The following is a 14200-nucleotide window of genomic DNA, read 5'->3' on the forward strand; positions in this document are numbered from 1 at the left end:
GGCTGAAGTCTTTTATTGTAGACACCTTTGACCTGCGTCTAGGGGGATAATCAGTGATGGCTACCTGGGATCCTAACAGTGACAGTAGATGAAGTGACAGCTGTTGATGACAGGGTTAAGCAGATGCGCTTGATGAGTATGAGATGAAAAAAATGTTTGACTTAACTGTGTAACCAAAAAAAAAAACACCTAAAAAATCCACTAATACTTTTCTAAAAGAGGAGCCCGGTTGGATTACATCACATGGAATGACTTAGTTCCATCTTTTATCTAATATGGGGAATGTCCTCCAGCTTGGTAGAAACATTGTTGACCAAACAAATAAACAAACAAAGAAACAAAAACAACAAACAAAACAAAAACCTTCGTTTTCTGTTAGTGTCAAAGCAACTATCAACTGTTTGTGATTGGCCAGAGAGGAACTGATGGTACCTATGACATATCTGGTCACCAGGTAGAGTAGATGCAGATGTCTGCTCTTTACTTTTTGTACAAGTGCTTTTCTGGTGGGGTGAACTTCCCGCAGAAAGATTTGCAAGGAGCAAAAGAATCAAGCCTATGTCTCCATCTCCGGTTGAACAGAAAAGCTGAGTGTGTACCATATGTTTCACTACAAGGTCTGAAAGGGTGAAAACCAGGATAATTAATTAGGAATTCAGACACCGAGTTTAAATAGGCTAGCTTTATAAACCAATATATTAATTTTTCATGTTCACTTTTAAAATGCTTCATTTGAACTTGGAGACTTTCAGGTCAAGTTTTTAAAACACTGAGGATGCTCACAGGTCATCCTGCTAAACAAGGCAAGGATGCCATTAGCAGCCAGGATTCCCCACTCCTCACCAGGCCTTGAGAACTCAATACACAGGCTGGGAAGTGAGAGAGGAGCCTTACTCTCACAGTGTGAACACCATGTCGGGGCTGTTTCTTTGTTTGTTTGTTTGCTTTCCAAGCATTAAAGAGAGGCCTCCTTGGTCTCTGTTAACTTTACTGATGTATAAAATCAATATCTAGTTTCATATTATCAGTCGTGTTATTCCGTATTTCTATGTAGAAGTGGGGAAAGGCCAATGAAGCCATCTTTATATAAGCTAGATATTCCTTTAGAATATTTTAGAAATTTTATTAGTCAAATCGTGTCTCTTTTTGAACAACCTCAGCCCAAGTATACAAGCAGTTCATTATAAAAGAGACTAAAGGGACACCTGTGAGAGGGCTCTGGTTATCTGCACTGGATCTTCCCCTGAATTTGACGTACGGATATCGGCATAAAAGTAGGGGCGGGGCCAGAAGTTTCTGGAACTTTGGTTTTGAGCATTTATCCTGAAGTTGTTTTTTGACTGCCTTTGAAGAACATATTTTATGTGCTTTTATTTAAACTGTGTCTTAGCTCAAAGGGGCTGTGACGCTCACTGTAAAAGCATGCATATAGCATCTCAGTGACTGTACTATGCACAGAAACCATCCAGAAGAGGAGTCTCATCCATTTTTGCCCTTAGGAAAGGCTCCTAGGGTAGGACTCTTTGCCAGTGAGCGGATTACCAAGCATCACTGAACAGTCATGTACATCCTAAGCCTCTCTGAACTTACTGCTTTCTCGGGCTCATGAAATCTGATAAAATAAGTGCTGAACAGTCACTGTGCACCTAAGGGATTGCCCATTTTTTTTCTTGGATAGTTTCTTTATATGTTTTTAGAAATTATTAAAAAAAAAATGTCTTTCCAATGGTTGAGAGAGAAGAGAGAGAGTGAAAGCCAATGATGTCTCTGATGGTGTAATTCCACGAGGGAATTTCCAGAGCACAAAGGTTTTCTTTGCTTTCTGCAAGAAAAACAATGAGAATCTGAGAAACACATCATGGTGATGGAACACGCCAGTGCCTCCCGGATGAAACCTCATCAGTTGCCCATCTGTGCACATCAGTGCCCTTTAAGAAGCTGGTAATTTGGGTGAAGCCAACTGAAAATGAATTCCTCATCTAATTCTGAATGTTCTATATGCTAACTTGGAGGAACCATTTGACTTACGGATGTGTGCTACAAAAGGATGCTACCATTTGCAATGTGGTGGCCATGCTAACACGCCCAGCATCTGATTGTCAGGTGCTAGCAAAAACAACTGAAAGATTTAAAGAAAAAGCTGTAGATAATGAACGTGTAGGGACCTTACACATACCTAACCCTATGCTTCACAGTGTCCTTGCCTGCTCAGTGCAATGTGTGACTGCTTCTCACAATGACATAACCTATAGTGAGGTAAACATGTAATTATCATGCAGAGGCACTGATTCTATTCACTTGGGGGAGGGGTTTGATTTCTAGAAATGCTCCAATAAGTGATAATTATCTAATCTCTCTTCTGGTGATGGAAAACCTTTGTATATTGTGTTGTGTTATCAGTGTAACTTCAATGTCTACCTTGAACAAGCAGGCATGGGTGATCACTTTTGTTGTGGGCTGTTTGCTCAAAAGAAAGAAAAGCATGCTTCTCCCTTGTCAAATATGATGCCCTAACGGAAATTTGATAAGAGAGAGCATGTGACAGCTAGGCCACGTCCATGCCTGCTAGCTCGACTTAAATGAGAAATCTCCATCTGCTCAGGTAGCCGGAAAAGTCCCCGTGTTCTCCACCTTGGATCACAGATCCAATGGTGCCTTCGATGGACATTTCTCATTTCCTACGGAAATACTTACTGGTTGCTGTAGGTGAAGCTGCCTCACCTTCAGTGGATGTAGTGATGGGTTTAGTATCTGTCATGGTCAGGGTCACAGGCCGCACTGCACTGGGATGGGGAGAGGGTGCCAAGACAGGAGGGAAATGGCCAGGCACTTTCCCTACTACTTGACCACTGCTGTTAGGCTACAAAACAAAAACAGAATGCCGGGTGAAGCGATCCAAAAGGCAGTCGTCCTGTCCAACAGCCCCACGCGGTGCACGCACGTGGATTCTGCACAGGGTGGAGAGCTGCCATGCAGGCCCTCTCAAGTCTGAGCTGAAGGCCAATCAATGGTTAGTAGTAAGAAGCAGCAGCAACGGTACTTAACGGAAGGCTTGGACCATTAGTGCACTTTGGACAGGGGATTTCCTTTTTACAATACCCCTAAAAGATCAGCCGGCCTGACCCTCTCATTAGTAGGCCAGAAAACCCACACTGAGTGAGACTGATGCCTAGCTCAAACTACAGTGGAATTCCTTCCTGAATTCTCTACAATAAGAACCCAGCAATCCTATGCTCTGCAGCTCATGCTCAGTTTATCTCTCAGTACAATATTTTCCTTCTAAGCAAAGGTGTCACTGATAGAGCGATACAAAAAGGCAAGGGTGGGAAACATACTCAACTCTATATAGTTTCCTTTGTTTACAGTCAATAGTCCATTCTTCTGCATATAAAACTCTAGCTTTTGCTCGTACACAGGTATTGCAGACACACATACCAGGCAATTTAGACTCTAGGATATCCAGTTGACTTTCAAGAATTTGCTACCACAAGCAGATAGAATGAGTTGTAAAGCATCTAAGATTTCCGGTACACACAGATTTATAAACTGCAGAAGTCAGACATTATGCTTAGGAATAAAACATCCCCACAGGAAGGAACAAGGATGAACCAAAGAGGATGCAAGGACCATCCAAATGCATGCTGCTGTTTGCTATGATTCAATCACTGTGCATGAAGAGTTGCATGGATGTTTGTGAGATTTAATGAAGAAAACTCCCTGTTTAGTTTCAGGAAAGATACTATTACTTGAGTTTTGACCACTCGATAGAAAAATAGTTACTGTGGTAGGAGCAAACCCCTAAAAGGTGCATTGTCTGAAGAAAGCCTGGACTACATTATCCCAGGTAGAGAAGTCTATTTTTGGTTATACTCATAGAACTATTACTCACTGCATGATCTTTCTACGAATTTTCTGGAAAGTATTCTCCACAAACATATGGTCTTTATAATCCCAGCTTCCCAAAGCAAAGAGATCAGTGAAACAATATGTAGCTAAATCCATATATATAGATTATAACTGGATATTTCTTTAGGAAAAGATAGCTAACAGTACTTAAATATTTTGACTCAGAGGCATGAACTGAGTCTTTGGGTAGGTAACAGAGGGACTAGTTCCTCTATTCTTTTTTTTTTTTTAAATTGACTTTGAACATCCTGACTATTCATCATGAATAACTTTAATTATTTAACTATATATAAGGAAAATAAACTGGAATTTTCCTTGATGAAAGCCTATTGGAACATTGTATCTTTAAACCAATTTGTTTCAAAATATTCCACTGAATAGCATGACTGTCTCCCTATAACTGGAGCCATAGTAATGGCAGCAATCTCCAAACTGCTGTGGGGAGGAGAAGGCATCTTAGTTGCTTAAGAAGCCAGATTAACATGACGCTGGGTGAAGCCCGGAAGCAGTAGTTAGTCCCCCCATCTTTAGCTCTGGAAGGCACAGAGCAACTGATCTACCCTGAAATGCAAATGAACGGGCTTTGAGTTTGGAATTAAACATCAAAGCAGATACAACAGTTCCTAGAAAAAAAAAAAACATTTCTGCCATTCATTATAAAGACACATTTTTCTTTCTAGGTCAGTGGTAGTTTGTTCCTTAAAATAGACATTATCAGCTTCTGGCTATGGGAACATTATAAATGACTGCTTTGTGTATGTCCTTGGAAGAAGGAAGTTCTCATTTTCGCGCTGATGGTACAGTCAATGGCAAAAGTGCTTCTGCATAATGTTCACCAAGACAGTTCATATCTACCTGGCGCAGGAGTCAGATGGCAGGAATCTCAAGTAAACACTGCCACAGAAGATAAGCTTTGCCGTGTACAGTCCGTCCACAGGAATTGAATGGCTACGAACGGACAGTATTCTCCCATTCAAAAGGAGGAGACGGGACAAAAGAGAGCACCCAATTCCATGCAGACGTTTCTAAAACCTGGGCCAAATGAAGGTTTCACTTCAAGTTTTCCACCAGTTAAATGAGTGCAGCTAGGTTCTCAAGTCTCTACCTTTCCGGCTGCTGCGGGATAGAGAAAAGAAAGGGTATCTTGTCTGAGGATGCACGGCACTGGCAATAGGCTACCTTGTTTACTATGCTCTTCCCAGTACATACAATTCTAAAATTTTCTTTTTGCTTTTGGCTTTCAACTGAGATGGAAGAAGAATGCTCCTTTAGAAGTTGGACATTTACTTTGAAAACATACAGGAAAAACTGTGACCAAAAGCGGCAGATTATCACCTAATATGCACTTTTAACATATAAAGAAATCGAAATATATGTAAAACAAGCACTGAATAATTAAAGAAATGCGTAACACTAAGGCCTGATTTTAATTTGCATAATTTTCCCCTTAACAGTGCCTAATTAAGACATCAGTTTAAAAAAAAAATCCAATGGAACTCTAAGATTTTCCACACTGAATTAACGTTAAGGACTTTTAATGGATGTCTTAATTAGACTTTGTTATTCATGGAAATTCTACACAAATTGAAATCAGACCTTGTGTGCACGGTTCCCAGATGAGTCTAGCAAAATACTCTATGGAGCAAAGAGTTTTGAATTGATACTCAGAGAGCAAATCTCATTTCTGAACTGGTACCCTAAGATCTCGCTCCTTACTCAATTGTCTTTAGACTCATCATCATCACACCACATGGGCATTTTTTTCTATAGCACAAATAGATGTTTAACTCTCAATTGTTAATATTTAGTTTCGTATATTAGTTAGTGAAACTAAAAGAAAAGGTAACTTTCTAAGCCACACAAGAGGTACAGTATATTATGTTGAAAACCAAATATCCAGAAGGGACCATCGTGCTTCATTTAACAAAGTAACACAAAAAAGTGCTCACAAAAAAACTTTACAATTGATATGCATATACTTATGTACTCTGATTTTAGCACAACTTAACAGCGGTTTCATAAAACATCATATAAATCCCCCAAAGTCTTAAAAGTTGTTAGAAGTGGACAGGGGTTTTTGAGATAAAACAGCAAAGCCTGATACTAGTATTAAGATCAAAATTACCTTAGAGACCTGATTGCTGTAACTACTGATAAACTCATTACTGGCACAAAGACTGTTTAGCTGGCTGTGCAAAATTGTCCTGTGAGAAACCCCTGTGTAGTGACCACTCACCAGGAGAAACCATGATCCAGAGTGAGGATGCGCAAGAGTTGCTGCACTTATACAATGAATCCCTGAAGGGATGCTGAGAGACAGAGATAGATGACAGCTGAGAGACAGAGATAGATAGATAGATAGATAGATAGATAGATAGATAGATAGATAGATAGATAGATAGATAGATAGATAGACAGACAGATGATAGATAAAAACAGAGAGACAGAGACAGAAAGAGCTGGAAATGCCATTCATTATTAAATGTAAGTCATGTCTCTGCAAAGAGTCAGGAGTCATCAAAGGCTGCTGAAAATGTTTACATTACCAAAGCTGATTTTAATGCCGAGTAACTGGCCTATAAATACAGCTGTAAGTTCTTTTGTGGGTGTTTATTTTAGCACATACCTTGCTCCTGCCTGCAATAAGCACTTTGTCTCTATGTCAAACCAGGTATTTCAGAGGTGTGAACTCCAGCTTAGCATGTTTCAGGCATTGAACATTCTGCATAAACTTTCTTTCAATCCAAAAACATAAAACCCAAAACATCTTCACAAATTTATCCCTCTGGGGCAACACACTTCCTACCTGTCATTCAGCCACCTTTAAATAAGAAAAGTCACCAAGAGACTTTCTGAAGACAGACTGCAAGGCTCGAAGTTCCAGGCATACTCTGACTAACCCTGGTGCCTGAGAACGAGGCCCGTCCCACTCCCCTCGGGCACTATGTTTGTTTTGTTTCCTCTTATTTTTACCTGGCTGGTTTGAGGACTGGACGGGTCATAAGAAGGGACATAGTTCTTCAGAGTATCCTGAGGATTCAGGTGGGGAGGGTATCTGATGGTAGGATGGGAAAAGTAGCTTGACGGGGCCGGAGGAAGGATAGCTTGCGTCGGAAATGGCAACGGCGAGGGTGGAGGTGGAGTTCGAGTTGAGATGACTGCAGAACACACAAGAGAAAAACACAGAGGTCGCTGGTCAGCAGACTGCCTTCCGGCTTCATTCCCTTCCAGTGCTAGAGAACAGATCCGTTCATTCCCTTGCTCCCACAATGAAACCACGTTTCAGTGTGCTTTCCCAATGCTAGTACCACGAAGGACATATAGGCACAAAGCCACCCTACAGAACCAACACATCTTTCTTTCCAGACCCAAGAACAATTAAAAGAAAAAGAAAATTCTCCTGTATGGTAAAACTAGACAAAGTATTTCTTTCAGCAAATTCCTTTCCATTCAAGATATAGTCTTTGATTACAAGTGTTTGTCTCCCTAAATTCAGACAAAGCTATCACATTAATTAAAGACACAGCAATTTTTCTACTATAACTCATAATAGAAATGCAATTCAATTTCAAATAAATCATCTCCTTATACAACCTAGCTGACAGTTGTTTAAAATGAAAGCTAACAATTAACAGACCAGAATGTCAGGTCATGAATAATGGTCTGCTCACTGTGTAAATACTCTGGCGTATTAGCACATGGGCTGGACTCCTCCTCCTAATGAAGATGGTTCCTATCCAAACCAAAAGATCTTCATCCTATAGCTATTTTTAATCTGATTCCAGCTGTTACTATATTGAAGTTCAAAGGTATTGTTGAGGTACAATCTAAAAAAAACCCCAAAACTCTTAAATTGTTATATAGGCAAACATATGAATTTGCCCATGTATTTTACAATCGTATGTTCTACTGTAAGAAAGAAATACTGTATGTGCTGTAGATCATAGTCAGTGGTGATTTCCACAATAGTATGATCATAATGTTTAGTTCTGAAAAATAAAACTTAAAGATGGAGAAAAATATTTTAGCCATTATCTCTATAAAAGCTCCTGGAAATAATTATATAATTACTAATTAAGACAAAAAATTTATAAGAGTAAAGCCTAAATCTCTATTGCTTTGAAATTTTGATCCAAGTCATAAGAAAATAAAAACAGTGTTCCATGGTTTAGGAAACAATGTGCGAGCTAAGTTCTCTTCGTGACTACAAGTGAAGATTGTCTAGAATGATCATCTTCAACTTTATAATTATGACAAAAAGAAAGAGGGAGAAGGAGAGAGTTTTAAGACACATAGCTATTTTCCTCAAAGAAAACACCCAGGATATGAAAATTTAGGAGTGCAGACTGCAGAACCACAAATTTAGATCAACAAGACTAGGAGACTGGTTTTCGGAACCTGCAGAGGCGTGGCAACAGAATTCATGGTTTAAACCTTTTCCCTTCTCCACACATTGTGAGGAACAACTGTACATTTCTTACAACAGAAGTCCTGCATGAATTTCTTTAAGATGTGCATTCACTTGAAGCATAACTTAAGGAAGTATAGATGTTTACTGAAAATCAGGCATTTCTTTAACTTAGTGTCAAAGGTTTATTTTTGTGTTTTGTTTTGTTTTGTTTTGTTTTGTTTTTGACCATAAGGACAGGACATCAACAACACTAGGCAAGTGCTTTCTACCAATGAACTATATCCAGAGTCATAAGTGATTAAATGATCTTAATCTGCTCATTTAACTATGGATTTTTGTTCCCACATGTACATAAACTCCTGTGAGATACACAGGTGCTCCATCTTGACCACCAGGCTTAAGAACTCATTGGTCTCAGCAGTTTAGAAAAAAATCTTTTTTTTAACAGAACTGGAACAATTCAAGTTTGAATTCAAATCTACGGGTAGCTCAGGAACTGGAGTGGGAGTGAAATAAGCAGATTAGATTTTTTATTTCAAAATGAAAAGTAAAAATGGCTACCTTGTAAACAAAAGTCATTTTAATCCCTTGAAAAGGACAGAAAAGCAAATTACACAACAGAAATGTTTTCCTTCATTTTGAGAGAAAACATAGATTTGCATATTTTTGCTTGCATTGTTGAAAACTCTTCCTAATTGTCTTTCTCCCTCTAGTCTGGCTTCTTCCAGCACTACCTTTATCGTTTTATACCAAAGACTTTTTAAAAATACCCTTGCAATTCTGTGTCTTTCCTGCTGAAATACCTGCAATTGATTTCACATTGTCTCTATAATAGCATCCCAGCAATTTCACAGATTTGTGTGGGTCCTCCTGTGTGCCAGGCCCCTTTCCTGGATCACTGGCCTTACTAGAATTTGTGGGTCCTAGGCCATGTGGCATTTCCTTGCCACAATGACCATCCTATATTGGGACCTATTGTTGCCTCTTCCTGGAACATGCATCTTGCTGGCTTGTGTTTCCTTCTTGTGGATAGCCCACTCTTTAAATTTAGCAAAACATATCTCTTTCAGGCATCGACATCCCCACCAAGACCTGGTCCTGTTGAGATTATATACTTGGGCAGGGATTGGTCCACTAACCCCTACTATGTCATAAGTGCTTTAAGAACAAAACCTTTGCCTTGACCAAGGTTCTTACCAAGGTGGGTACCTATTAAATATACTAATTGTATATGTGACTGGTATTTTGGGTATTTAAGTATTTGGCAGAAAACCAAAATGTAAAGTTTATATAGCGGCTTCATGTTTCATTATCTATATGATATATAAAAGTACCATTTAATTATTTAAACCATTATAAGCATGAATTCTTAATCAGGTGTCATATGCAGAAGCCATGACCTAGAAATTAATCATGGCCAAAAATGCAACATCTATGAAGTGGTTACTGATTTTTTTTTCACTTGGCTCAGAAGATCAAACAATTTATATGAAAATTCTTCTACCACTATAATTTTATATTCCTCTTAGTTTCATAATTTCACTAATTATAACTAAGATTATGCATTTTTAAAGAAAGCAACAATAAACCTCATGTTACAACTTATGAATGAAGGTTTAAAAACTAGATACAGCAGGATAAGGGTCATCTAACTACAAATGAGAAGCAAAAAAATATTATAAATATAGTAATATGTAAAACTATCAAGCCACTAGCCTCTAGGAGGCTTAAAAGTAACAGATACCCAGCTTACAGTACTGAGTACTAATTTATATAGTTCTTCAACTTTCAAAGTTATACTATTGTTTCACTAAAATATCAATATGAAATGTTGAATAATCCTTCTTAACTAAACTATCAGATATATCATGTGCCCCAGACAGAAATATTTGTGCATACAGAACATCTGGCATGTATAATCTTATTAATTTTATTCGTAAGTAAGTAAGTACATATGGGCAAAGTCTATATTCTCGGTTTCTATGAAAAGAACCCCTAAACTCATCAATATACTTAGAACTCCATCTTTCTCTAGCAGAATAGACATAACTTGGGCCAATCTCAGGCTAAAGTTAGGGTAAATCTATACCCCATTTTTAAAAGTTCTTGTGATTAAAACTTTAAATTTCCAAATTAAAATATTTATTAAATTACACAATATTAAATATCTTCTCATAAACTGATAAGAAAAAAAACATTTTGTCCATTAGCAACCCTCCCTTTGGGTCCTCCTGTGTTTATATAGAGGATATAGTCACCGTAGCAACGGTGATGAACTTCCCCTCCACCCTTAAGTGTTTGCTGTGTGGACGAGAGGAACTTGAAACGCCTCACCACTGTGTGCGACTCCAGGTATTCCGGGATGGTGGTGCTGGGGGAAAGTGCTCAACCTTGGGGAAGAATCCTGTGGAGATGTAGAGCTAAACAGTGGCTTCTCGGGCTTCTTCATTGTCGTTGGAGAAGACATATCTGCAAAGGAACAGGGACACATTCAAGCAGCCGGGCCTTCTTAAGCAATGAGGCTCGTGTCAACACAACAGATCTCATTTCCCAATGCTCTAGGATTCTTTACCTCTCACCCATTTAGAAAAATCTATACACAAGGTCAAAGGCCCAGCCATGCTCGAGCCTTAAGATATCTTTCAGAAGCATTCCGGCTGAGGCTAACCCAAAGCACCACTAAAGAAATCCAGAAGATGGGAAAATCCACACTCTGGAGACTTGAAGGTCCTCTGCAACCCAGTGCTCACTGACTTCTTTCATTTCTGCGATTTAGGGCTGTCTTTGACCTGATATCTAGACTGTGATAACAACGAGGGCATTTCTGTGTGTGTGAGGGTCCTAGTGTGTGGGAAACAATCCCTGACTTAACATCTTATATGGAAAACTCATGCCATTGTGCAGTCAATATATATATTCCCTAACCTGTTCATTCTACAAACAATTATCAGATTCCTCTATTTCCCATATAAATATGGATATTAAGTAACATAAAAAGCAATTCCTGACTTAGGGACATTCACTGTTAGCCAAGAGGAAAATGCCATGGAAAGAGTTGTCGCAAGTTGGGAGGACGTGTGTGGGGTGAGAGCGGAGACACTGTGCCATTTGCTGCTATAGTCCCGGCCTCTGTGTACAGAGTATTGCTGTCCTGACCACGCTGAGGAAGGCAGCCCCATCTAGCGCCATGTTCAAAATGTGCACGGGGATAAAAGAGCTATAAGAAAGCATTTAAAAGTGGTGGGACAGGGTAAAATACTCAACTAGTTCAAGCGATGTGCGAAGAAAGGAGACGCGCAGCTGGGAGAACACACATGAGCAAGGTCTAGATCTGAGGTACCTGTGTCTGAATGTAATAGAGGGGCACATACGGTCATAGACAGTTTAGACAGAGCGTACCCTCCAGAAATTAAACAGAAGAGGAATATCTACAAGGGACTCACTATGGAGGCCCACTTAAAAAGACCCCCAATTCATGATTAATACTCATTTCACAAGTCTGTTTTAGAGGACTCATTGATCCCAGAAATGACACCAGTTTCTGGATTTACCCTCTGCTTCTATAAAGTGAAACACCTAGTGAAGGAATATCAAGAAGAAGAAAGGATATTGTGGGTATTACTTTTGTATTTCTAGGTGTCTTACTTCATTCACAATACCTGCCAATGAAGGAACATGAGAAGAGGCATTGAAAGTATCCGAGATAGACTGCACTGAAAAGTGTTTAGGGGAATTAAGGAATGGAAAATAAGAAACTGGGATGAACATGGCAGAATGTTAGAAGAGGGAAGCTGAAAGGAATAAATAACAGTAATTTTCAAAACAACAACAAAAAAATACTGTACTCCAACTCGTAAAAGAAGTATCCATGGCTGGGCGGTGGTGGCGCACGCCTTTAATCCCAGCACTCGGGAGGCAGAGGCAGGCGGATCTCTGGGAGTTCGAGGCCAGCCTGGTCTACAAGAGCTAGTTCCAGGACAGGAACCAAAAGTTACGGAGAAACCCTGTCTTGAAAAATAAAAAAAAAATAAATAAATAAAAATAAAAAAAAAAAAGTATCCATGGCTTTACCCATCCACGCCATACTCAACACTGCCAAAATACAGACGGCGGCGAGAGGCCGAGGTAAAGTGGGCAGACCAATGCAACAGGTAAGTGAACCAATTAGTGCAGGAGAATTAATGCTGTTGTGAAAGTCATTATCTCTGGTCACACAACATGTCTGAATAGACTACCCAGCAGGCACCTCTGATTGGTGAGGAAGATGACACAGGATTTAACATCTCAGGTAATACTCATTTTTACAAAGGCTTATAAATTTATATTAAAATCTCTAACAATACCATAACCTATGAAATTTGTATTTTATCATTAACAATTTTAAATGTGTGCACCTAGACAAATAACAATAGATTTCTTCTCCCCAGCAGCCAACTTCAGCCATTATCCACTCAGAATCTCCCACGTACTTCCATGCCCTGTGTTACTTTGGAAGCGAATTTATTGTCATACAATTTCATCTCCAACTTTTCTGTATACATATTTAGAAGGACTCTACCATTTAAAATAAAACCACTAAAACTTTAGCATGACACTAAAAAAATAAGACCTGCATTTTTATTTTCAATGTTCTGATATTTAAAAAAGGCCTCCCAGTATTATTAATGTGAGAGACTAGTCGCCAGGTATTTTTTACCATTTGAAAAATTACCCGAGTTTTGGTAAAGGCATCTAATAAAATTGAGTATTTGTTTTGAGCAGACTGGCACTTAAGGAATAGACGTGCTACTGTGGGCAGTAGACAGCAGAAGCAGAAGCCACACTTCTGACAAATGGGTAGCAGCTACTGATCTACTAGAATTCAGTTTTTAATATAGTTTTCAAAAAAGAGAAAAAGAAAAGAAAATTTTTTGTGAAGCCACAACAATTAAAGCTACCACAGAGGGTGAGAAGGAGAATTTAAAAGCAAGGTTTAAGACATTAGGAAAAGGAAAGTCGTTTCAACTTAAGTTAACCTTCAAAATATCAAAGACAATGCCAGGCTTCATCCAAGAACTATCTCGCATTAAAAGGAATGATTCTGTATTGGGTTTTCCCTACTAGAAGCTGAACTTAGACATACAAATTGTTAGAAGAGAAGGCGCCTCCACATCACTCCTTATGATAGATAATAGTGTTTCCGTTTCAATGTGCTTTAAACGACTTAAAAAGATTGCCTTTTTAAGGTGTATGAGCATTTTGCCTGTATGTATGAATGTCCCACATGTATTCCAGGGGACTATGCAGGTCAGGAGAGGCACCAGATCCCCAAACTGGAGTTATGAATGGTAGCAAGCACCATGGGAGTGCTGGGAACCAAGTCTGGGGCCTCTGCAAGAGCAGAGAGTTCACCTAACAGCAGAATCATTGCTGCTGTCCCCATTTCAAATTTGCAATGACTGGTGATTTTAAAGAGACAGTGACTTATTATTGACTCTTACATTTCCTTCTGTCTCCATGCAAAGTGAAAAACAACCAAACAAACAACCTTAGGCATGTAAATCAGTCTTCCAGACCTTCTGAGAATGGGCGGTGAAGGGCCACACACACGGCATGGAAAAGAGTGGTTCCCAGTGCACTTGGAAGTAGAGAAGAGTTATTCTGTCTGAAGCACTTCCAAAAACTACCCTAAAAAAAGGAGCCCTAAAACTACCACAACCATCAGAATGCTCACAAAACACAGCCAAACTCACAGGAGTCTCTTTTCAGAAAGGAAGAAGTCAAATGTCATTTGTATAAAAGTTTAAGCTTATGAATGATTTTGTCATTTTTGACTTATATAATTTAAAGTTTTCTCTTAATCAAAATAATACCCTTCGCTTTTGGGAGTAGTTACCAGATGTC

General features: G+C 39.1%; 1 protein-coding gene across 5 annotated transcripts in view; it reads right to left on the minus strand.

Moving 5' to 3' along the window:
* The window catches only part of Nfib (nuclear factor I B), a 215301-nt gene that overhangs the window by 32643 nt on the left and 168458 nt on the right, over positions 1-14200 (minus strand). For 2 of the 5 annotated variants that reach the window (XM_005352670.3, XM_026781901.1), the window contains exons 7-9: positions 10652-10786; positions 6880-7064; positions 2695-2860 (exon numbers count right to left, since the gene is read on the minus strand). In XM_005352670.3, coding sequence (XP_005352727.1) covers positions 2695-2860; positions 6880-7064; positions 10652-10786 — 486 coding nt within the window. The remainder of the gene's footprint in view (positions 1-2694; positions 2861-6879; positions 7065-10651; positions 10787-14200) is intronic. The other 3 variants (XM_005352673.3, XM_005352674.3, XM_026781900.1) reach the window with 2 other exon arrangements.

This window comes from Microtus ochrogaster, chromosome 10 (genome assembly GCF_000317375.1).
Source record: "Microtus ochrogaster isolate Prairie Vole_2 chromosome 10, MicOch1.0, whole genome shotgun sequence".
In the NCBI taxonomy this organism is placed as follows: domain Eukaryota; kingdom Metazoa; phylum Chordata; class Mammalia; order Rodentia; family Cricetidae; genus Microtus; species Microtus ochrogaster.